Genomic DNA, 23,147 nt, shown 5'->3' on the forward strand with positions numbered 1-23,147 from the left:
TTTGCAGTCAGTTTAGAGCTGCAGAAGAAAATAAGACGTAAGCCCTGGACTTGGGCAGTAAATAAGTGATTCCAGGAATGTTGAAGTATGAATGGGCATGGCACATGGGGTTCATAAATAAGTGATAATCTGAATAATTTAACAACATTCCTTTATTTCAGTAACTGATTTTTTTTATCCACCATATTATCTATCTCCCACTCTTAAATAAGAATTTATGTATTTAAAAATTCTGTTTTAGCTCTGTTTATGTGCCACAATATTCCTGAAGATCCTCAGAATTACACTTCAGCTTGCATACTTTGTAGCCTGCAGCACATTACAGAATTACTCCTGACTACTTTTCTGTTATGGTCACATGCAATTAGGCACCGATTTCATGAAGTATGTGTAGACAAAATTAGTAACTTTCAAAAGAAATGGTTGTAGAGGTAAGGTGCTGAAGGAGAATTTGGGCCCAATTTTAAAATTCTGAGCAGAAAACCTGCACGAGCGATTGCTGAGATTGTGCTTTTATCCACCCGTGTCTTCAGGGTGTTAATTAAAGCTGAAAGCTTTCTTACGTGCACAGAACTATGACAGTGCAAATCGTTACAGAACTATCTTGTCAATTTGGAAGCTATCCATATATCTATTCCTTGTAATGATTGACAGAGTTCATGTTGCTCGTAGCAAATCAATAGGGAAGTTCTGCTGACTTACACCTCTGAAATGGCCGTAAGACTGGGGAGAAATCTATGTCCAAAACTAAAAGCTCCACAGGGATGAGTGTGGGGAGGAGGGTAACTAAGGGTAACTAACAAAAATCAGTCTTAGTGAATTCTTCCAAAACTGGTTGGTGAGGTTACAACCACTTATCCTGACCTAGAGTCGAGCTAACTTAGCTAGGAACATTAATAAGTGATGAGATCACAAAACATCTGGAGAAATGTGAGCTGATTGAGCCTGGTGGCTATGGTTTCGTGAAAAGGTATATGCCTCCATTCCAACATCTGGTAAATGCATGGAGGAGATGATGAGAATAGCAGATAGGAGCTGAGACAGATGTCACCTGCAGTGTGCAAATATAAATAGTCTTTCAGGATAGTGGCTGGTTCAGGCCATTGGAATGAGTTACAGTGGTTCTCACTTTCTGGGTGACCAGGCTAGCTAATGAAGCAATGATTGTACATCTCTTCTGCAACATGTCTACCATCACAATCGACAGTGATTTCATGCAATTTATGTAGAATAAAGAAATGAAGAACTGGAGGAGTCTGAGAATTGAACCTCTCATATTGGTTCACAGAGGACTGTTTTGATTATCTAATCTGATCTCCTGTGCAGAGGAGACCAGAGAACAGTTCTGGTAAGCACTCTGTCAAAACCATCATTTATCCTGGAATGGGATCTTGTAGATAACTTGTTGGCCAAAAAATGTCACCTATCAAGTATCTCTCCTGCAAGATTACACACCTTGCTCTGTAGTGATGTAAACAAATCTAATGCCAACACTTACAGATAAAACAATGAAAAAAAAACAAACAAAAACCCATAAGTTTTCTCTAGAACTGTCCTATGAGAAGAACTATAAACTAACCTGATTTGAACTAGTGGACAAGTTCCGTTGGCCCTAGGAGGTCTGGGGCACAATGCAAAGTGCTGCTCAAAGAAAACATCGACCTGGAATGTGTGAGATGCAGTGTTTAGGTGGGGTTGGCAGCGGGGAACAAATCAGTATTATCAAATCACTCTGCTGTCTGTCAAGCTCTGATAAAGGAGGAAATTTTCCATTCCCAGAGGATGATGCTACTCAGGAAGGAAATGGCTGTGTGTTGCACCAGGATCAGGAAATTACTGCAAACATACAAAGAAAGAGGTGCTCCCTAAAGACACGTGAGTTTGATGCCTTCAGAGAATGGATTTGAAATCCCCTGGAATTTATTTGACAGAGAATCATGTTTGCTCACTCGTCTTGTGATCACCACCAACCTTAGAGACTGCTTTGAGCATTTGTGCAACAGTGTGCTAGAGCAAGACAACTGTCCTTTCTCTTGCTAGGGCACAGACCATGCTGGAAATACTGACCTTGAGTGGGGAACTCCTCATCACTGCAGACAGTCCCATATCAGTGTTCGTAGAATGCAGACACAAACATAAACAGCCTTCTGTTCATCTCCTTTCCTTTCCACTACAATTTCAGCTAAAGATAGTTTCTCACTTCCTGTCCCAAGTGGGTATGCACAGTTTTGTATTGCTGGCTTTCCAACCTAGAGGCAGTATGGTCTGTAAAATGCACATAAGTGCATGCACCTGTCTCTCTCTCTGTGTACTGATACTCACTTTGATCAGTGTGTCCCAGAGAGTAGCTCTGAGGGTTGCTTGGCACAAATTTGGGTTCACTTCAACCTTTACCACACCATATGTATATAGCTGACATATCTAAGAGAGGATTTATTTTGCCTATTTATTCATCCATGAATATGATGAATATGACCTTTTATGAAGTCAGCAATATAGGCTTGTGAGACTCAGAAGGATCTCTAACATGAACTAAAAAAAAAAAAAAGACATGAAAAGCAAATAATTAAAATGAATCTACTAGAAAAAGAAGCTGCATCAAGAGTCACTTCTCGGAGCTTTAATTGCTTTCCTGCTTAGATTGCTACAGAGCACAGAAACTTAAGTGAGTTAGTGAAACTAGTCCAACATACTGTCCATCACAAACATTTAGCCATTTTGGAAGGGAGAAGGCTTTTTTCATTTGGGAATAGAAAGAAATATTTCTTTGGAAGGGTAACTAGAAAGAAAAGGCAGCTGTTCAGAATAACTGACCAAATTCTGACCACAAGAACTGTGACAGAATCCACAGATGGATCTGTGAGAAGAGGGTAGGTATTGCCATCAAAGGTGACTAAAAGCTGCGCAGTGTCCCCCAAGTCTCATCAGACTTTCCTAACTATATGTTTGAAGCGTACATGCTGCAAAGACTTTAGATTTACCTTCAGAGAATAACTACAGATGAAAAATGAGAAGAACGGGTGAAGACTGTTTTACTGTAGAAGAGTAGCTTTAAGAAGACTATCAAGAACCAGTGGAAGCAGTTAATGCAAAGTCATGCTTAAAAGCCAATTCTTGCAGCTCTAGAGGGACGTCTCAGGGCTTTAGATCACTCAGTTGTCTTTAATTCAACTTCTGTCCACCCCACCCAATGCACACACACATGCTTTGTAGGGTTCAAAGGAGCTCCCATGACCTCTCACAGCTGGCTGTGGTCCCTACAGAGTCATTTTTCTGTAACCAAACACAAAATCCACCTGCTTCTTCCTTCAACTTCTCCACCCCTGGGATTCCAGCTGGCTGGGCCTTCACACCGGAGCTGACCCCTAAGGAGGTGGGATTACAGATGGATTTCTCCCCAGGGGCAATGCAGCCACAGCCGTTTGCCACAGGGTGTTTTGCAGCACTGAAACAGTTTGAGGTAAGGGCTGCAGTCAGCAGTGAGCATGTCCTAATCCTTACAGGGAACTAGGGATGCTATTGCAATGCAGATAAGTAAACTGCTGAGCATTTGGTGCTTATTTTCAATAATCATCCAACAATTCAAGACTTCCTTGCTGATTTTACCTCTCTTTATCACAGTTGTCCCATCCCATTCTCCCTGTTGTTGGCAATCCATACAGCACAAGCATGTATGTGGTGGTATTTGAGCTGTGTGCTGGTGTCAGTCCAGAGCAACTCCAACAGAGAAGAGCTGAGACAGAAATCCATCTCAGGCTGAGGGGTGCTTGCTTTTCAGAGGGACAAGACAAGCTTTCAGCTGGTGTTTTTGACTGTGAAGTTTGTGTGTGTGTATGTGTGTATGAGTTCAGGATAAATAGGACTGCAAAGCAGCTGTGGTTAAGTAAGCAGCGTTATTTAAGCTGTGCAAGTATAAGAGAGCAACAGGCATCACCCAATATGGTAAATACTGTAGCTACAAGCCTTTCCTCTGACTGTTTTGTACCTCTCTGAGCTACCCAACGTAATTCTACCCACTTTCACAAATGGGATCCCTCAGTCAGAATATCTTGCCAGAGTGGGGATGCTAAGGTAATGCTTCCCTTGGGGTTTCAGCTGCAAGAAGTTTGGAGTGCCTTAGCTCCTCTTTGCCTGCACCCAAAATAGTATAAATCTTTTTTGCAAGTGAACATGATTACTTGAGCAGCAAAGGATTAGCAGATGTGAACACTGCATAGCTGGTTCTGTTAGTCACATTTTCCTAAATAGTTATTCTATTAGATGTGCGTGAGCCAGGGAATGCTAAAGAATGTAGCTCTTTTCAAACAGATGAATGTATGCATACACACTGCAGTGTGCCTTTCCCAAACTTTCCATCACCATTCAGCTGAACAGGGAGTGTATTTACGTCTGAGTAAAGGATTTCTGCTTTCTGCGTTACTGATATCTTTAAAATGGGCAAAATGTTTTCACTAATTGTAATGGCAATGTAAGATTAACATAAAGCACTTGTATGTACAAAGAGAGTTTATGCTGTACAAACTGGGTGTTTCCTAGATGTTAATCCTCTCAGCAACCATTCAAAGATAGATATTCACTACAGCTACTGAAGGAAAGGAAATTGAGGCATGAGTTGATTTAGTCACTCTGTAGCCCAGTTCCCTGGATTCTTGTTAAGCATTTAACCCCTGGCCTTTCCCCAGACCATCCTTTATGTTTTGGGGTAAGGCCAGAAGCAGAATCCAATTCTCTGGAAGCCTTTTCTTTTTGGTGGGTGTTTTCTGCTGGGTTAGGATGCTGAACCAATATCCTTGCCTCTCAATCTGAGGCAAGTGGAGCAACAAAAGTGAAGAGATGAGAATATGTCCAAGTGGGGTCAGGGGACTGCACCTTCAGCAATGTCCTGCCATTACCCTGGGTTTGGAGCAACATGAAACCATGCCCTGAGAGTTGTTCTCTGAGTCAGGACTGCAATTCTGGCTCAGATCTGGTCCTGCAAGTGTTCAGGCTGCTGGTATTTGCTCTCTAATTCCTCGGGGTCTGTGGGGCAATGTTACTTCTGGTGGGGTTGAAAGACCTGTCTTGCTACTTGAAATAATCCCCTGACCACGTTAATTGGTACTTTCTACTTGCTTTTGCAAGAATAAGGAATTACTGGGGAATTTCAAGTGTTTTGTTAAAAACAACAATATACATTCAGCTTTTTGGATGCTGGGGAAACCTTGCCAAATACAGGGAATCTGCATGGCTCAGGTACCCTCCTCCTGTGGTCCTCTGGAGAAAGGCAACTTTTGGCAGAACAACAAGCAGTCACTGCCCCTCATGAGCTGGGTTAAGTTGTGTGCTGCTTGGGAAACTTCACCAAGGAAACGGAGACCAAAAAATAGCAGTGCCTGGAGACTGACAGTTCTGCTGGCTACCTGCAACACTGATCTGCAAATTGCTAGCAGACTTGTAGGCAAAAGAAGGTTGTCCCACATATTTGGCTAAATGACAGCCTGGGACCTGGCCCAACCTTTCATCTTGCTTGCCAAGAATTCTTTTCTCTCTTCTCTCTTTCCTTTGTTTTCCCTTGAGTTCTCTCCAAGGAACCTGTCACTCACAGTGCTCCATGCTAAATAGCAGACACCTTGCAAAGCTCAGAGCTTCTCCTGCTGAATCAGCAGACAAGAAAGAGGTTGGCTTTGGATTCCTTTGCTCCCTGTCCAGAGGACAAACATGTAACATAGGGCATTTTGAGGAGTTCTGTACTGAATTCCCATCCTAATACTTTCTCTGACAAGGTACTTCTTGACTGGATCCTGTTGCTAACCTCTCCAGACAAAAGGCAGAGAGCTGGTCAGAGAGCTGTGCCTAGCACAAGGACCCACACCCCTCATGTCAGACGTGAATGGCAGCTGGGAGGGGAGAGCAGCCACAGCATGGATGTTTTGAGGAGGACATAATTACCGCAACAGTCTTTAACTGCTGTGAATGCATGTCTTGGTCATGGTCTATTTACGTCTCAGCCCCGATGGTCAAGTGACTGTAAACACTGTTAGAACAAGTTTGAGGTCCTGTCAATGACTTAACTGGGACTGTGGGAGCTGATAAGACTTCCTTACTGCCTGGCAGGTTTTGTAGTCACATGCTGAGCTCCAAGCTGCCTCAGAGACAGCTGGCAGTGTCTGACACCTGCTCCAGCAAGTCCTAATAGTCCCAGGTTTCCCATCAGTACATGATAATGAGGGCCATGCCCATCTGCAGGCACATCACTCAGCTTAGCCCAGCAAACCAGAACTCCCATCTTTGCACAGGGACACCAGCATCTCTCACCACCTTTCTACACTCCTGAAATATCCCAACAAGCTGTTTTCTTCTTTATCTTTTTCCTTTGGGGAAACCAATCTCTAATTTCACCTCAGCGTGAATGCAGGCAGAGATCCTGTCAGATCACAAAGTAAGAAATAAACACTATTTTCCAGTGCCTAATCAAAATTAAACATGTGGAGTAAGAAAGTGCTGGAGTAAGGATAAGTGATGATAGAGAGTATGCCCATAGATTTAGATTTTTGTTTTACAAACAGTACCAGGTGTTTAAATGCATTCACATTGATGCTGGAAGGAAATATTAACCAAAATATGAATATTTGTGTTCAGGTGACTGATTGACTGGTTTGAAGCCCTTTAACTCAACAAGAAGAGCACCAGCCTCGCACCTCTGAAGGCCTTTGCTCTGCTCCTTGAAATGATGAAAATTCAGTGGATTTATTTCCCTCAATGAAATGGCCATTGCTAGTTGCAAATTATGACTGAGATGAACATTTGCAGGTCTTTCCTAGGAGGAGGGGAAGACTGCTCAAATGTCTCATATGTCTACACTAAATCCACTCACAAGATGAGGAAAGCCGTTGCTTTTATAACTATCTTACGGCATTTATAATATTGTATAACTTTTAATACTTTGACTAGAGGTTTTTTTTCTCTCTGACTAGTCATGCAACTTTTTTTTACATGTAGCGTTTGAAACAGAAGGGTTTTATGTAAGCCATGTTACAATATATTCTTCATGAAGTCTCCTTTGTTTTCCATTTCCCTTTCCCCTCTTTGAATGCAATACTAAGAAAACATTCCCAGGGTTTTTGTTCCCCTCTTCCTTCTTGGCTTGATGAGCTGGGAAAGAGCGAGGTGAAACTTCCATCAATAGCCAAGGCCCTGCAGCCAAAGAGGGGGTTCTTGAAGCTTCCAGCACATCTGAAAGGCATGGAAAAAATTCACCTGTCCAGGTGGTGTCTTAGCTGGGCCCTTCTGACACCACAGAGTGGAAAAGGTTGCTGATTTTATTTTAATCTTACACCTTAGGGAATCATTTCTTCCAAACATTTATTTCTATTTATTTCTGCGCCTCTCAAACCTTTCCAGGGAAGTTAAAGCAGAATTCTCCAGCAATTACTTTCCTTAGAAAACTTGCTTTCTTTGGCTTCTTTGGCCTTGGCAGAAATGTTTTCTGGCTAGGCCTGCATTTCAGAAGTTCACTTCTTTGCAGCAAAAGTGCCTTGCAGAACCACAAATTATCCTTCATTCTTCAGGTTTGCTGATTCCTAAGAGAATTCCTAAGAGAATTATTTGGGTTTGAAACAGGCAAAAGACAAATAACCCAAGAGTTCTGATTACAAATACAGGGGAGAAGAACTTATCTTTAAGACAGCCACTGTCTGCTGTTATTAAGGAGAAGGCCAGTAAACCTTGTACAAGGGTAATTTGCTAAGGCTGGAATGTGTGTTTTTACTGAAGAGAAAGACAGTTGATATTTTGAGACAAGTTTTTGAACGCAAAAGTTTGTGTGTGCAAGGTTACATAAAGAAAACAGTAAAATTAGCGAGTGAAGTACAAGGCATGTTACATCAGTAGAATATGTCTGCCCAAGCTCCCGGTGATGCTCACATGCACCATATGCCATCTGTGTTCATTTCTACATTCTTGAATGCAGGAAACAGCTGGGCTGAGGAAAATAAGGGTTTTGAAAGGCCTCTTCCTTTAGGGAATTTTTATGCTTGCACTTATCTTGTTCCTGCCCACATCATGGCTGTCAGTGAGGGACTGCTGGTTTGCTAGTAGAGCTGAGCTGGGTGCTGGCGGTTATGTGAACTCATTCACCTTTTGTTTGGCTTTCTTGTGAACATGCAGTTCCTTCTGATATACACACATACCTTCATAATCTGTGTTTGCAATGGAGATTTAGACCTAAGGACTTAGGAAACATAGCAAAACCAGTAACTTAACAAGCATTTATGGACACCTCCCTCCTCTTTATAAGGCTCCAGCAAAACAAGGCTGTTGATGGAGCCAAACCAGAGGCCCTGACAGGGATATTGCCACTGCTTTGTTGTGGCTGCATATACCTGATAGTTTGATACATCTATTACTTCCACCTGTACGTCAGTGGTTACGCTGCTCACCCATGAAGCACAGCAGTACTTCTCATTTTTGTGAACACTTCTGTTGATTTCTGTGCCCAGTGGTTTAACATCAAGTGAGCTCTTCCACACCTGATCCCTCTGTGCCCACCAGCAGAGCTCTCAGACAGGCTAGGACTTACTCCTCTTGAGTCCAGGTGGGATCCAGCTGGAGGATGGGGGATGCCTGCAGTCTGTGTGTGCTGGCCTTCACAGAGGTGAGCAGCTGGGAAATCCCTGGTGAGTAATGAAGAGTTTACATAAGTGAGTCTTTAATTGCAAGGTGCAAACCTTCACTGCTGAACTTGAGGGTGTTAGTATCAGAAAAAGAAGTAAGTGGGGAACAGAGATGATTGCTGAACTTTGAAAGGGTTTACCACACCTTTCACCTTTTGGCAGCTGGAATAGCTGCTGCTGTGGCTATTAAGCAAGGCTCTTTGTGGGCTGAATGGAGAGGTTGGGATATGCAGGGCATCAGCTTTGGATCAGAGACCAAACAAATGAAGAGTGGACATAAAAGCTGGAGTGGAAACAAGGAGAGCAGTGAGCAAGAGGAAGTGCTCTGCCAACCACAGGCTGTCCGCAGACCACGGTTTGAGAAGCACTGCTTCCTGAGCTATGCAGGCAATACCAAGGTGGACTGGTGACATGGTGCTCTGCAAGGTATGGAGCAAAGCCTACTTCACAGGACACACTGAGCATCTCGTCACTTCCATTATCCAATTTTTAGAACTATGCAATGCAGGAACCTCCTGTCATTTGCTTACCTGCCTACATCTTTTCTTCATCTATTGCCAACCTAGTAGGAAACTTTTCTTTTTTTTTTTTTTTTTTAACTGGAGAGTGGCAGTCAGCTCAGGAACTTTCCTCTCTCGCTGCTTTTTGGCCGTTTCATTGTGTTGTGCATTTTTTTTTCTGTTTGTTTGTTTGACATGTGCCTGGTCTTCTGGTTCTTTTATGAAAAAAATGTTAGTGAAGTCTGAATGTCAGCATTTAGTGGATAAGATTAGTTATTGTGCTGTGGGACTTTCCATGGGTCACTTTTTGGCCCTCTCATTTTCTCAGTACTCTGTTTTGTGACAAAATATCTCAAGAAGTTCTACATTGGATCCTGACCTCCATTCTGTCAGCTTTTGGGAAGTAGGTAAAAAATTAAGCAAGGTCACCTAGGCTGGGCCCATAAATTAAACAAACTAAATGAATCTCTCTCCTCCATTTTGGGTTACTTTAATCTAAACTGATCACAGAAGCAAAGATTGGCTGCCTTATGAGAATGAAGGGAAGGCACTGATAAATGACCACATCTAAGATAGAAGTAAAATAAAGATTTATGTCTGTTATCTTGAGCACTGCATAATTTTCCTCCCTCCTCAGTAAACTGAAAGTAGCAGCACACGAATTCACAATTGTCAGAATAAGGAATATTAATGATTCTGTTTAACCTAGTAATATTAAACCAAGAATGGGTAGCAGTGTACGTAGCATGGGTCTAGCTAAGGAAACCTTAATGCACTTTCTTGCTGCTTCTAACTGACTATTCCTTCTCTGATGGGCTAGGTTCAGAACTTCATACCTTTTTCAGAATGAAGGAGACTATAAAATAAAGGAATACAGTAATCTGTTTCTATCACCAGTGGTGCAGAGCTCTGTAACTGAGTCCAGCTGGGTTGGCTATGACACACGGTATAAAATGGGGCTGTGAGTTTTCTCTCAGTATTTTTAGTTGTGTAATCTCAGCACCATCATCTGATACTTTCCATGAAGTTTCCTGCTCCCAGCTCTCTCTTTCAGCCACAGGAATTACCAGTGCTGTCTGTCTGCTTCCACCATGCCTGGTGTGTTTGCTTCAGGAAATTCTTCCTTCAGCTCCTGTGTTCCTTGCAAGGAGTGTTGCTGCACTTGCAGTTTCCACATAAGTGAATGTATTCCATACATCTGCATGGATGGAAACTGTGACCTAGCTCATCTGACAGCTCTCACTGCTATTGCACACAGCTGTGCCTTGCAGCTGCCCCTGGGCAGTGCAGAGTGACCAGGCCTACACAGTGCAGCCAGGAAGACTTTGGTGCCAGAAGCATCAGCAACTTTCTCCGAAGTCCTTTGCAAAGGCATGTGCAGATCTGCATGATATTTGGTGAAATGTATCCCCTTGCAATTCTGATGATTTCTAGGATTATTCAGCTGGCAAGTGTGGTTCTTAATTTCTAAAACAATGAGCCATGATGGTGTCATCATTTCAGTGCATAGTCACTGTGCAGTAATTCAAATCACCATTGTCATTATGATTACTTAGAACCCAGCAACCTGATTCCTTCTGCCAAACTGAGGCAGGTGTGTGCATATAATCACTGTGCAATTAATTGATCTGTGTTGCCAATCTGTATGCAACACACAGTTTCCTTTGTCCCAGCTGAGTTCATTTTGCAGAGTGGCTACAAGTTTTCAAAATACTTGAAGTAAGAATTCAAAAAAGGAATGAAAAGTGGGCAGCACTGGGGTCAGCTTTACATCATCTGTAACAGAAGCCAGCACCTTTCTCAGTCAAAGGGTTTACTGGGAAGGTAGGAGAAGAAAGAGGGAGTTAGCCACAAACTGTGTTATTTCTTGAAACTGTGAGCCTAGAAATAATCCAACGAGTGAAATCTGAGTAAAATCTGAGTGAGAGAAATAAGCAAAAGCTGGCTGCTCACTGCAACAGCCCCACAAATCCCTTCAGTTGGCAGTACAGCAAGAACCTGGGAGCTGCCCATGCTCCCTCTTCTCTCTGCAGCTAGCAGAACTACCACAGAGCCAGATTAAATTGGTGGATTAAGCACTCCCACAGCCTGGCATCTGGATCTTTGTGACAGCTGTACCCGGGAAAGAAGTCTGGTGCTGTAACTGCATCAACTGGTGTGTCTGGGGTCACAGCATTACAGCTGAAAAAGGTCTGTTCAGTCACTCACTCCCATTTCTTAATCAGCACAAGATTTGGCTCTACAGAGTGTTTACTAGTGCTCTAAGCATGGTTTTAAGAGACCTGGGCAATGCATTTCTCTCTTCCTTCTCTTGGGAACTTATCCATCATCTGTTTTAACTCACTGTCAGGAAGCATCTAGCCAAACATTTCTCTGTTTTAATGACTCCATTAATTACTCCTTTTACTTTCCCTTTTGTTACAGCCTCCATTTTGGTAGGATGTTCCTGCACAGGTATCACAGCCTGCATCCTTACTTCTTTGCTGGGCTGGATTCTGAAGGCCAGATTCCCCCCTAAAAAGGACTCTCCTCCCTGAGGGTCCCCAGAAGGCCGAGTTCCTGTTCTGCCAAAAAGCCTCATCTACCACCTTTAATTATCTGCACTGAAAATCCCCAAACTCAAACCATGCAATGTATTAACACAAATATTTTCTGACCATTCAACTTTCTTTCTATATGTTGAGTCTGGAATGATTTTGTTTTTCATCTGTTCTCTAACACTTAGATGATGAGCCCTATGTGCAGCCTCAGGTCTGTTGTTCTGGCTGCCAAGACCATGCTGGTGCTGTGAGCAGGACCCCAACGAGCCCATGCACTTGATAGGGGTGTGGGTGCCTTTGCCCACATCAGGGCTGGGTTTTCCCATGGGGAAGGCCATGTGTGAGCTCATGTCCAAGTCTGAGCTGCTCTGGGTTATTACACAGCCTCTGCTGATACCCTCAGTTCCCACCAGATGATGGTATTCCTGAGTATTGGTGCTTTGCTGGTCCTTTTCCATTACATGATTAAAGGGTAATGAAGTTCAGCATCACTAGAGCTGGTGCAATGCATGTCATCTCCTGCTGACATAGCAGGGCATTACCAGCACCAGCTTCCTTCTGCCCTGGGTTTCACAGATCATTGGCATGATCAGCTTCACAATTGGGTGACTAATACAGGGAGCAGCTTTCTATAACAAATTTATGGAGCATTTCTCTATATCTCACCTTTGTTTTCCTTCAGCTTGTTACTTCTTACCCATTACCAAGTATGAATGCCATCTAACATGCTTATTTTGTATGGTTACTTGATGTTTCCTTTAGTTTGTACTGTAAGAAAAGAAAAGCAAGAGGCGAAACAAGTTTCCTTCTGAAAGCTCTCCTCCTTTTACTGCTTGCTCAGATTATATTGTTTAAAATCATGTTCTATCATATATAAAGGAAATTTCCTCACCTATTTGACGTTGGTTTTGGGATTTAAAGGCTATTTTTATAAAAAGAATATTTTGGGATAAGCATGCTGTGGTACACTGAGCCTTTGAAGGAACTCTTTCAGTAGTTCAAGTCTGACCTCATTTTAAATGTACTACTTAGTACCGTTAGGGAGCAAGATCTGTATCTTAACAAAAAAAAAAAAAAAAAAAAAAAAAAAAAAAAAAGGAACATGAATAAGTCTTGAAATAACAGCAAATCAAAAGTGAGAGTCCTGCTCTTTCCAGCTCTTGCATATAAGCAGCAAAATTGGCGCAGAAAACATGTTACTATGTGTATGTTTTCTCCATTTTCTTTACTTTCAAAATCAATTAATTACATAAATGATGAGCCTATATGCATGAATCTACAGCCTCATCTAGCCGAAATCTTAAGACCAGACCTGACAGTAGTTCTGCTGACTGCAGTGATAAGCACATGTATAAATACTTTGTGGAAATCTGTGTTAGAAATCAGCATTTTATGTCATTTTGCCATTAAACCATAGGGACTGAAAACTGAATTAACTCCTTGCCTCTCTGTTCAGAACAGAAACCTAAAGCACAGGACATCCCACATCTTTAATATTCTCAACAGTGAAATTTCAGTATTCTTGTGTCTTGCACATAGCTGAGAATAAGTGGCAGGGACACATCCATCTCTGTGGCCACCAGCCGTTCTGACCAGCACAGCCACAGCAATGCGAGCAGAGAGCGCTCGCTGCTGATTCAATGAGATAGAATCTTGGTCTGCCTTTTTGCAGATTACCTGAAGGCAGCCTGGCTGTGAGCAGAGCAGGGCTGCCAGAAAGCGAGAGCTGCCGGTACCTTGCTCAGACGAGGCATGCAGATGAGCTGAAACCCACAGATCGCAGCAGAAAGCGCTCTGCAAGCCTGTGGTCTGAAAGGCAGCGTGCATCACTAGCTCGAGGCCGTATTCATTAAGACGGGCTTATCTGTCTGTCGGGGCTGTCTGCCCCGTGCCCAGTCTGCGTCTATCAAAACGAGACATCTTTTGTCTGATGCCCCTCAAGGAGCTCTCTGGATGTTAAGTGCCCTGTGCGTATTTGTGTGGTACCTGTGTGTTTATGTTTGTAGTCATTTCTCCCCCAGAGTTTTCCATCTGCAATTCTTCTTTTACAAGGGTCTCCCTTTCTCTGTTCCAGCCCCAGCAGCGATACCAGCGAAGAGGGGAAAGAGACACATCTCAGTCAGGCTACTTCCCTACAAAACTGCCTCTCGCTGTCAGGAGTCAGCATCCTTGATAAACTTATCAAGACCTGCCCTGTCTGGCTTCAGCTGAACATGAACCAGGAAAGAGCTGCGGCGATTCTTGGCAACGAAGCAGCAGGGGTAAGTCCAAAGTGGTTTCATTTCAGATGACCACATTTCCTGCCCCTGGAGGAGCTGGTTAGGGGAGCAGTGCTCCTTTTCATGTGGAAGCAGAAATATTTAGCAATTTACACTCTCTGTTTCCACTACTTTTTGGTGCTTTAACCACTTACTGTGTCACAAGACCAACTTAGTGCCGTTAGGGAGCAAGAAATTATGCCTGTTTTTATTTACTTGGCATCTCCATGAAACCACATGCTATCCTGTTCACCATAAAACTAGGTACCCATGCCTGGCTTTTCCTTCACTTGTCTGCAGACATCCTCTCCTCTGGCCTTAACCCACAGCTCTGCTTACATTTTATTTCTAGATAGAAATGTTAAGAATAAATGGTTTACATTAAGAAAGAAGGAAAGAAAAAGAAGGAAAGAAGGAAGGAAAGGAAGGAAGAAAGGAAGGAAGAAAAGAAGGAAGAAAGGAAGGGAGAGAAGGAGGGAGGAAAGGAAGAGTCTTACTTTGCAAAAGGGAAAGCTTCCCAGTCAAGACTGAATGAGGATTGAGGAAAGCCATAAAGATCTCCAAGATCTTGAGATTTTTGGAATGGATGTTGGCCTGGCATGGAGTGGGTAGAAAGAAGTGTTCTTCACTAACCTCTGTCCCCAGAATTAATCCCACTAGAATTAACTGTGGAAGGAGTGCAAGAGGACTGTGACTGCTCAGTTGTAGCTCAGACTCAGGGAAATAGAGAGAAGGAACAGGAAGAGCTGCCTTTGCCTGTGTGTGAAGCCATCAGGAATACAGGAGGTCTTCAAGGGGTGTAGTGGATGAGAGTATCAGCAAGCAAGCAGTTAGGAATCATGCAGGAAGGTTTGCATACAGACTATTCTAATAGTCTGCTCCCTGCAAGGAGTAGGCTGCCCCTCATTCTCTTCTTCTTTGGGCTGAACAAACCAAGGAAGCTCATGTGTTCTTCACGTACATCTTACCCTCCAGACCTTTTACCATTTTCCTAGCCCTCCTTTGGACAGCCTCTGATTCTTCTATGTCCTTATGTTGCAGCCCAGACATGCACACAGTGCTCAAAGTGAGGCTGCACCACAGCAGAGCTGAGCAGGACAATCCCTGTCCTTGCCCAGGTGGCAGTGCTGGGCCTGGTGCACCCCTGCACCTGGCTGCACTTCCTCAAACCTTCCTCCAGCATGATTTTGACCGTGGCTCTGCACAGGCAGATGACACCACAGCAGCATTAGCCTGTCACCTGCACTGGACAGCATGTGCTGGTGCTGTCTTGGCTCTCGTGTCTGCTCCCCACAGCACACCTGAAGCTGAACCAGCTCCATACCTCTCCCAGTGAAAATGGAAGAGGCTCATTGGTGTTCCAGTGCTGATCCGGGCAGCAGGGTTAGGTACAGCTTAGTAAAGCCCACCTTCCTCTCATCTTAGCATCCATGGTCCAATTTTAGCCTTTGGAGCCATAGCAACCAGGCTCAATGATCAGAAAACAGAAGTGATTCATTTCCAAGTTTCACTTCTCTCCTTTAATTTCAAATGAAACACTTGACCAAAGTGACATGAGATCGTGCTAAGACCCAAAGCCATGATAGTCTCTTGAAGTGTGCTAGAGAGGCTTTTCTACCACACAGGTGATAAGATCCAGGGAAAGGAGAGCCTCTATGGCTCCTCACTGCAGAAATTCTGCTATCTAGAAGGTAGAAGCTGCCCAGCATTAGAAATAGCTATGCCTCAGTCATGCACCTATTTGTTGTGCATTTATTTGGATTTTCTCTGCGCTGTCAGTGGACCTGAGCCTGAGGCTCAAACTCTTAGGAATATCATAGGCCAAGAGCACAGCACTGTACGAAGTTGCAAAGCTGCATCAAGTCTGTGTGTTTGGCATGGTTGTTTCAAAGAGACATGAGATGCTCTTATGACTGGAAGACATGCAGAGAAAGGTCTCAGCTTCAAGACAAGTTCTTTTTTAATTCCTCTTTCAAGAAATTAGTGTATTCTTGGAAGATTTCCCATGCATTATAATTGATTAATCATTTTATCAACTCAAACTTATTTCTAATATTAATATGCAGACTCTAGAATTAGCCCAATTTTTAATTCCATTTTAATTAAAGTGCTTTGACTCCTTTCTTCTGCAAGCTACTATCATAGGACAGATAAGGATACAGATTACTTTGTATCTACAGTTTCAAGGTACAAGCTAAATATATCCTTGACAATGAGCTCTAATTAGAAACACAGTTTGGGAGCTCATGCAGTGCAAAGAATAAGATATGTTTCTTTCCCCCTTCCTCCCCCCTTCTTCCCTTTCACTCCTTTTTCCCTTTTTCCTTTTCTCTTTTCTTTCTTATTTCTTTTTTCTTTGTTGCTTTTTTCCTTTTCTTTACTTTTTTTTTTCTCCTTTTCTCTTTCTCTTATTTTATTCTTTCTTCTTTTTTTTCTTCTCTTCTGCTTTTTATTTTCTTCTTTGTTTCTCTTTCTTCTTTCTTCCTTTTATTTTTTTTTTTCTTTTTTTCTTTATTGGCATTATTTCACTGGTCCCATAGGGGTGCTACCCTCCAAAGGTACACAAGCAAACTGCGAGGCTGGAGCTGGCAGGAAATTTACAAAATACAACAAAGACAAGTGTGCAAAATTCTGCCCTGGGAAAACTTAAGCACCTGGTCTGGCCTCGTAGCTTCACCCAGAGGACTGGACAAGACAAGACCCAGAGGCTGGGTCCCATGCCAGCTGGGATGATCTTCTGTACTCATGATAAAACTCTGCTATGGGACACTGTGATTACCAGAATCTTTGGCCTTGTGCTCCACACTTAAATCCTTTCCCTCTCAATGTAAAATTGACTTCCTTGCTTTGGACATCAACCAGGACATTCTAGGAATTCTTGTGGTTTAGGGCACTTACATGAGGAGTATCACTTGACAAATTGGGAGTGCAGCTTTATATTGTTCCATTGGTGAAAGAGTTTGCCTTGGGCTTAAGTAGGACATTGGCAATGCATAGAAATTTTGCTGGTTCCTTGGCAGCTCTGAATTTTTTCTGGACAAAATGTCCCTTGAGATGTTATTTTTTGTAATGTAAAGTTTGACCAAGAGGAACAAAACTAAGACCATTCAAAAACAGGTTGAACTGATAAAGAATTTCTTTGTCAGTGACCTTAAATAATGTTCAGAAGCACATTTAATGTAGCTAAGCTTGATTTCTTTTCCCCCTTTTCAGATGTTCTTGGTTAGGAAAGACGGTAATGCAAACAACATGGTCCTTGTGGTCCGCATGCCTGTTCAAGGTGATGCTCCTGGGGTGCTGGAGTACAACATTAAAGAAGAAAAGTCAAGTAAGTTCTTCACAGTCTTTTCTCTCGCTCTGGTTATTACACAGAATCCTCTTGTGAACACCAGCATTTATGCAGTCTTACTTGCATGTGCTCAGTTTGTTCTTGTGACAGTAAGCAGATCTTGATTCCACAGTGTAGTTTGGTTACTATTTCCTGCAGTCACTTTACCTCAGCTCCCCTGCAGTTCTGCAACTTGTATTATCATTTACAGACATGTGACAGGAAAGTAAAGCACTCCCAGGTGAGTGCTTTGATCCAACAAGGAGCTGCCTTTCACCAGATGGAATTCCTGAGCACAGTGTAAGGCTCTGACAGGCTGAGCCCTGTTAACTCAGCCACTATCTCTATTTCTGCCACCAGATCATTGACTGCCAGCTGTCCAACATTTGCTACTTTTGCTTTTCACACACCTCATACAGTTCTGTGTAACAGTTGGCCGCTCTTAAACTGTTTCTCTTAAACAATTCTCAGTGACTCACTGTTTCTGGGATGTGGCTGGGTCTTGGGCATGGTGATAGCAGTGCTGCTCCCAGTGAGACAGCCACGTTTGCCATGAGCAAGCAAGGATGAACCCAGATCACAGGCTGGCTCAGCTGGTGCAGCCCTTGGAGGAAGTCGCTGTGCAATACTGGTGGAATGTGTTTTCCACTTTCCAAGAAATATTTGTAAACACAGGAATTTTAGGGTAGTCACATAAGCATGCCTTTGGAAGAGTTCATCACAATGGCTTACATTGATAATTTGTATGAAAACATCCAAACACTCTGCCACTGAGTTCTGGCTTCATAGCTGGCACCCTGGGGTATGTGTTCTACAATGCTTCGGATTATTTCTTCCCCGCTCCTACTTGCTCAAATGACCTTTTTCATTCTCATACATTTCTCTATATGTACCTCTGCATGATAAAGAGATGATGAAGCCAGAGGGACAACTGCATCTTGGAACCACTCTGATTTAGTGGAGTATTGACAAGCACAGGCTGCCCAGGGAGGTGTTGGAGTTGCTGCCCCTGGAGGTGTTCAACAAAAGGGTAGATGTGCTGCTGAGAGACATCATTTAGTTGGATGATGGGTTGATGGTAGGATGATCTTAGTGACCTTTTCCAAACTTAATGACTCTATGATTCTGTGATAGGCCACAGATTGCCACATCGTTGCCCCTGCACAGAGCGCAGCTGCCTGCTGAGCTTTCTCTCTCATGTGTTCACCTTGGAGCATGCCCTTGCAGAGGTGCCACATGTATCCAATGCTTCTGAATGAGGTTGAAAGCCTCAGATCTTTTGCCACAACTTCAGGTGCCCAGCAGGGACAAGAGTTAGCTGCAGGATGTGAAAACTTTATTTTATTTCCTTATTTTGAAGCGGAGCTAGGCTTACGTTTTTTATGGTGGAGAATTGCTTTTTCTTTGGGGATAAAAGTTGAAAAATTGAATCCTGCCATCCTAAAAATGTCATATATAGAAATGTTCCTGCTTGACTTATGTTTTGTGCCATAATATCTGATTTCTTTGAGTGAAGTATAGTTTAAGGATTTCACTGTGAGCAAGCCTTGCTAGAAGGACTTCTGTGCTGTTTTTCAAACTTGCTTGCTATTTATAATTTATCACTAGCTTAACACAAAGCATGTGTTCAAAGACACAGCTTTTTGATAGAAACAATATGAAAATCAGTTTCCACCTCTTTCGTATAAGTTGCAAAGTAAGTGGAATAAGGTAATTAAAAATTAGCTCTCCTAAGAGCAGGATAACTGCTATCACATGTGCAGCAATCACTGCAGCCATGAGGCTGCTGCATTCATATTATGTTTTACCTTGAATTCTGTTAGTCAAGCTTTAGAAAGCCTTAAGTTCTCCATAATGTACCACTTCAACAAGAGCACTTTAGGCAAGCAAATAATCATGCCTTTGCTTCCTTTCTCGTTTCAGGTAAGTAAGTTGGCTTTTGAGCTTAGAGGAAACAGAATGGATACCTGTTTGTAAAGCCAAATTTGGTACAAGGAGAGATAATAAATCTTCATAGTCTTGGGGTAACCGAATATATTAGCTTTGATGTATTGTTTCTGCATAAGTCCAAGTTTTTTTAAACTTGCTGAAAAAATAAAATTATATGTTTTCAGAATGCTTTAAAATGATGCAAAGTAGCACCTGAGCTTCCCTGCTAATACCCTGATGCATTTGAATTGCCTTAGTTTAATAAATTGCACTTCACTCTTCTGTAGTATGCTGCAAATGTGAGGATAGGAGATGTCCGTGTGTACGTGGAGATTAACCAAAGATGTTATCTTGCTCTGTGACGCATGTTTATTGCAAAAACTGCGTTACATTTCCTGAGAGTGTGTAAAATATGCCAGGTGTATGACATGAAGACCTCTGCATACTGGCAGGGTTTTTCCAGGCATCCCATTTTAGCTTCAGATAGTTAAAGACTCTTCAGTTCTTCCACTCTTCCTAAAAGGAGGAATCAGCCTCAGTGACATGATGGATCTGTGCCATCTCTGCAGTGATGTCCACGTCTTATTTTTACTACATGCAGCTTCAAACAGCAATTTTTATTCCTCAACTTTTTGTAAAAAGCCACCCTCATTCCATTTTATTGTCCCAGTTGTATCTGAAGCGGTTTTCCCCAGCGTTGCAATGACGATGCAAGGGGTGCATCCTAGCCTCTGAGATCCTTACATAAATGGCCATTCACTGAAGCATACAAAAAAAGAAGTTTCCATCCAAATAATGGTGCAACATTGTTTAGCTCTTCCCTTTCCCTTTATCAGATCTGTCTTGTTGACATTCTGATGAAAAATTTAGGGAAGTTTCATTTTTTGAGGGGAAGCATGGATTTAATTCTGATTTATTTTTTTTTAAATGGAAATCCCCAAAGAAGCCACTAGGCAGGAAGATCAAAAAAAAATGAAATGTCTTTCCATTTCTTTTTCATAGGGATTTTTCACCTGTTTCATGAAATAGCTCTCAAAATCATAAAGTAGGAGAACAAATAGACTGGATTTTAAACATTTCTGTTTGGTTCTTTGTTTTTGGCTGTCCTTCCTTCAGAGACCAGAAAGGCAAAGGCCTTGTCTCAGCTTTCTCTCCTCCTCTCCTCCTCTCCTCCTTTCCTTTTCTCTCTCTTTATTTTTCCTTTCTTTCTTTCTTATTTTTTATTTTTTGTAGTGAGCCAACAGTAGATGATATGTGGTTCATCAGAAGGCTGAGAAACCCATCAATGTTCAAAGTCTTGGATGTCTGGTTTTATTTCTTACCAGAGGGTTCCCTTACTTCTTGCTCAGATACGTTATAGCATAGTGGAAATCTTTCAGAAAGAAGATTCCAAAAGATTTCTTCCATTTAGAGATGAACACTGAAAGATACCTCTCAAACTCTGCTAAAATCTCAACCTTTGAATGCTTTCAGTTCTGAGAGTGATTTCTTCGCTTCATACCTAAATAGAGCATTAGCCTCACGTGACTCAAGATCTGAGCACCATTTCCTTAGCTGATTCTTACCCTCAGCTGTAATTTCATTTATTCGAGTTTTCAGTTAGCAGATCATAACCTCAGGTCCTTATTCTCTTTCCCCTTCATGTTTATACAGTCAGAAATCATGCCACTGGCATCATACCAGTGACAGTGCAGGACTATTCAAAAGAAATAATTGGACTTTTAAAGGAACTGTGTGTGGTCCTGTTAACGTGTTGGAGTAACATATACTGAGAGCTTGAAGAAAGTATCTTTGTATGATAGACCACTTGGTGCAGATAGTGACCATACTGCTGCTTTCACACGGATCATGAATGTGCGTGCCAAAGAGGCCCTTCAGTAGAAGTATGCTCGAAGGCCATATACTGGATGTAATGCTTCTTTTTTTTTTTTTTCTAAGAAATCTCACTAATTATACCTGAATTGTTGTGGAATTGCTGTCCCTCTTCATTCTTTAAGCTGTCCCTCATTCCTTCTTTTAATTCTTAAGGTTGTGAAAGTTCACAAGAACCTGATTGATTTGTAATTCACACCCCTGTGCAAACAAAGAAGACCTAGAGGCAGCAGGATGGCAGGCCCTGCCGGGGAGCCAAGGTAGCCATGCAGGCAAGCAAAGAATGCTATAAAAAATTCTATGCACGGAATTTTGTGAAGGGTGAAATCAATCAGAAGAGGGAAGAGATAGTTTAGGGTTAAGTTTTCACAACCTACTTTCTTGTCTCAATGGAGCCAATTAGATGCAGTCTCTAACACCATGAAATCTTGCCTAATCTCAACAACCAGCTTTGTCCATCATTGGCCAAGTTACTTCAGCCACCTCTACGCTTTCATTCCTCCTTGCTAAGCACAGATGGGAAACTTTTTGATAATTAGATCAAAGCCATTCACATTAGATCAAAGCATAAAAAGAGAGTGTACAGTTGTTCTGACTGGCCATTAGAGGTAACAGATGGTAATTAAGCAATAGTAAGGCAGCAGTGTGTTTACAGAGGGACATTAGAGTAATGTGGGGATAGTCTTTGCACATTTCTGCAAACATAGCTCCAAGCAAAGCTTCTGAAAGCCCTAGTCTTGTGGCACAGCCTGAGGGGAGGGCTGTGAGCACGCCTAGCACACAGCAGCAAGGCTTAGACATGAGGGCTGCAAATTACTCCTTGTGTCTCTGCATGTTGGCAGGTACAAGTGGTGTGAGGTCACCCACTGAGCAGCACCAAGCAGAGCATGGAAGATAAGACAGGCTAGACGTTATCCACTACGTCAGATTTCCCTATTAAAATTTCTTCTTTTTTTGCTACTGAGCCTGGATGAACAACTTCCAAGACTGAAGTCCTCACTGCTAATACAGCACAGCACGGTCAGCAGTATATTCCCATGTCATCTCCTTTAAGGTACTGCTCAGACGAGGTCATGAGAAGAAAGGGAAAGGTGGCTCAGCCACTGCAGCCTACTCAAAATTTAGCTTATTTAATGAGAGGAATGTTGTGCATGTGATGTTTGTAATATGAACATATCTGTAGAAGTGTTGGCAGCTTTTGCAGTAGCCTTGTCAGTTTTGCAAGATTTCTGTTAACACTCTCTGCCTGCTGGAATCAGGAAGTGGAGTAGAGATAGGCAGAATATTTTTTATTATTATTATTCAGACAGCAAAAAGGCTTATAGCCCTCACAGCTGCAGAGAAGAACTAAAAGACGCAAGCTCAAATTTTGAGCTTGTAGACTCAGCTGAGTGTAGCTGAGTGTAGACTCAGAAATTTTTGTGTAGACTCAGCATTGAAAAATAAACTATAAGAAAGCATTCTCTCATTTTAAAAATTCATTTTAATTCATTTTAATTTCATTCATTTTAATTTTGATCCCTTCTGATCAGGATTGAAAACAAAGATGTAAATCTGTGGTACAGAGTGGGGTCAGAAACACTGAAGCTTTCTCTACTTAGCAAAAGTGAATGAAGTATGTGCTCATATTCCTGACACTGAATTTGGTCACAGTCATTACGGTTGGAAAAGACCACTGAGATCATCTAGTCCAACCACTGACTCGCCACCACCATGCCCACTAATCATGTCCCTAAAACTTCACATCCCTAAGACTTCTAAGATGAAGCCGTTTACCTAAGTTAGCATTTGCAGGTTTTCCCTGAAAGCAGAGCTGTGTGTTTTCGAGACATGGCCGCATGAAGCCTTAAGCAACTTGGTCTGATCTTAGGTTTGAGCCGGGTCTTGGGTTAGAGACCTCCCACGGTCCCATGAGAGGGAACTGACTGCCCAGTGAGGCTGAGTCAGTCCTCAGGTCAGCTCAGGGCAGATAGCATTTCTCAATGGGGATGTCTCAGATGAGCAGCAAAAGCAGTTCCTACCCTCTAAGACCCACGTTCTGGGAGAAATATTGCTGAGATTTATGGGGG

General features: G+C 42.4%; 1 protein-coding gene across 2 annotated transcripts in view; it reads left to right on the top strand.

The window, feature by feature from the left end:
* The window catches only part of RIN3 (Ras and Rab interactor 3), a 55,517-nt gene that overhangs the window by 1,649 nt on the left and 30,721 nt on the right, over window positions 1-23,147 (top strand). The window contains exons 2-3 of one of the 2 annotated variants that reach the window (XM_042879595.1): window positions 13,766-13,952; window positions 17,163-17,277. In XM_042879595.1, the coding sequence (XP_042735529.1) occupies window positions 13,766-13,952; window positions 17,163-17,277 (302 nt within the window). Of the gene's footprint in view, window positions 1-13,765; window positions 13,953-17,162; window positions 17,278-23,147 lie in introns of those variants that run through there. The other variant, XM_042880431.1, reaches the window with a different exon arrangement.

Source organism: Lagopus leucura, unplaced genomic scaffold (assembly GCF_019238085.1).
Source record: "Lagopus leucura isolate 7727_CA_CO unplaced genomic scaffold, USGS_WTPT01 Super-Scaffold_1, whole genome shotgun sequence".
NCBI classification, from domain to species: Eukaryota; Metazoa; Chordata; class Aves; order Galliformes; family Phasianidae; genus Lagopus; species Lagopus leucura.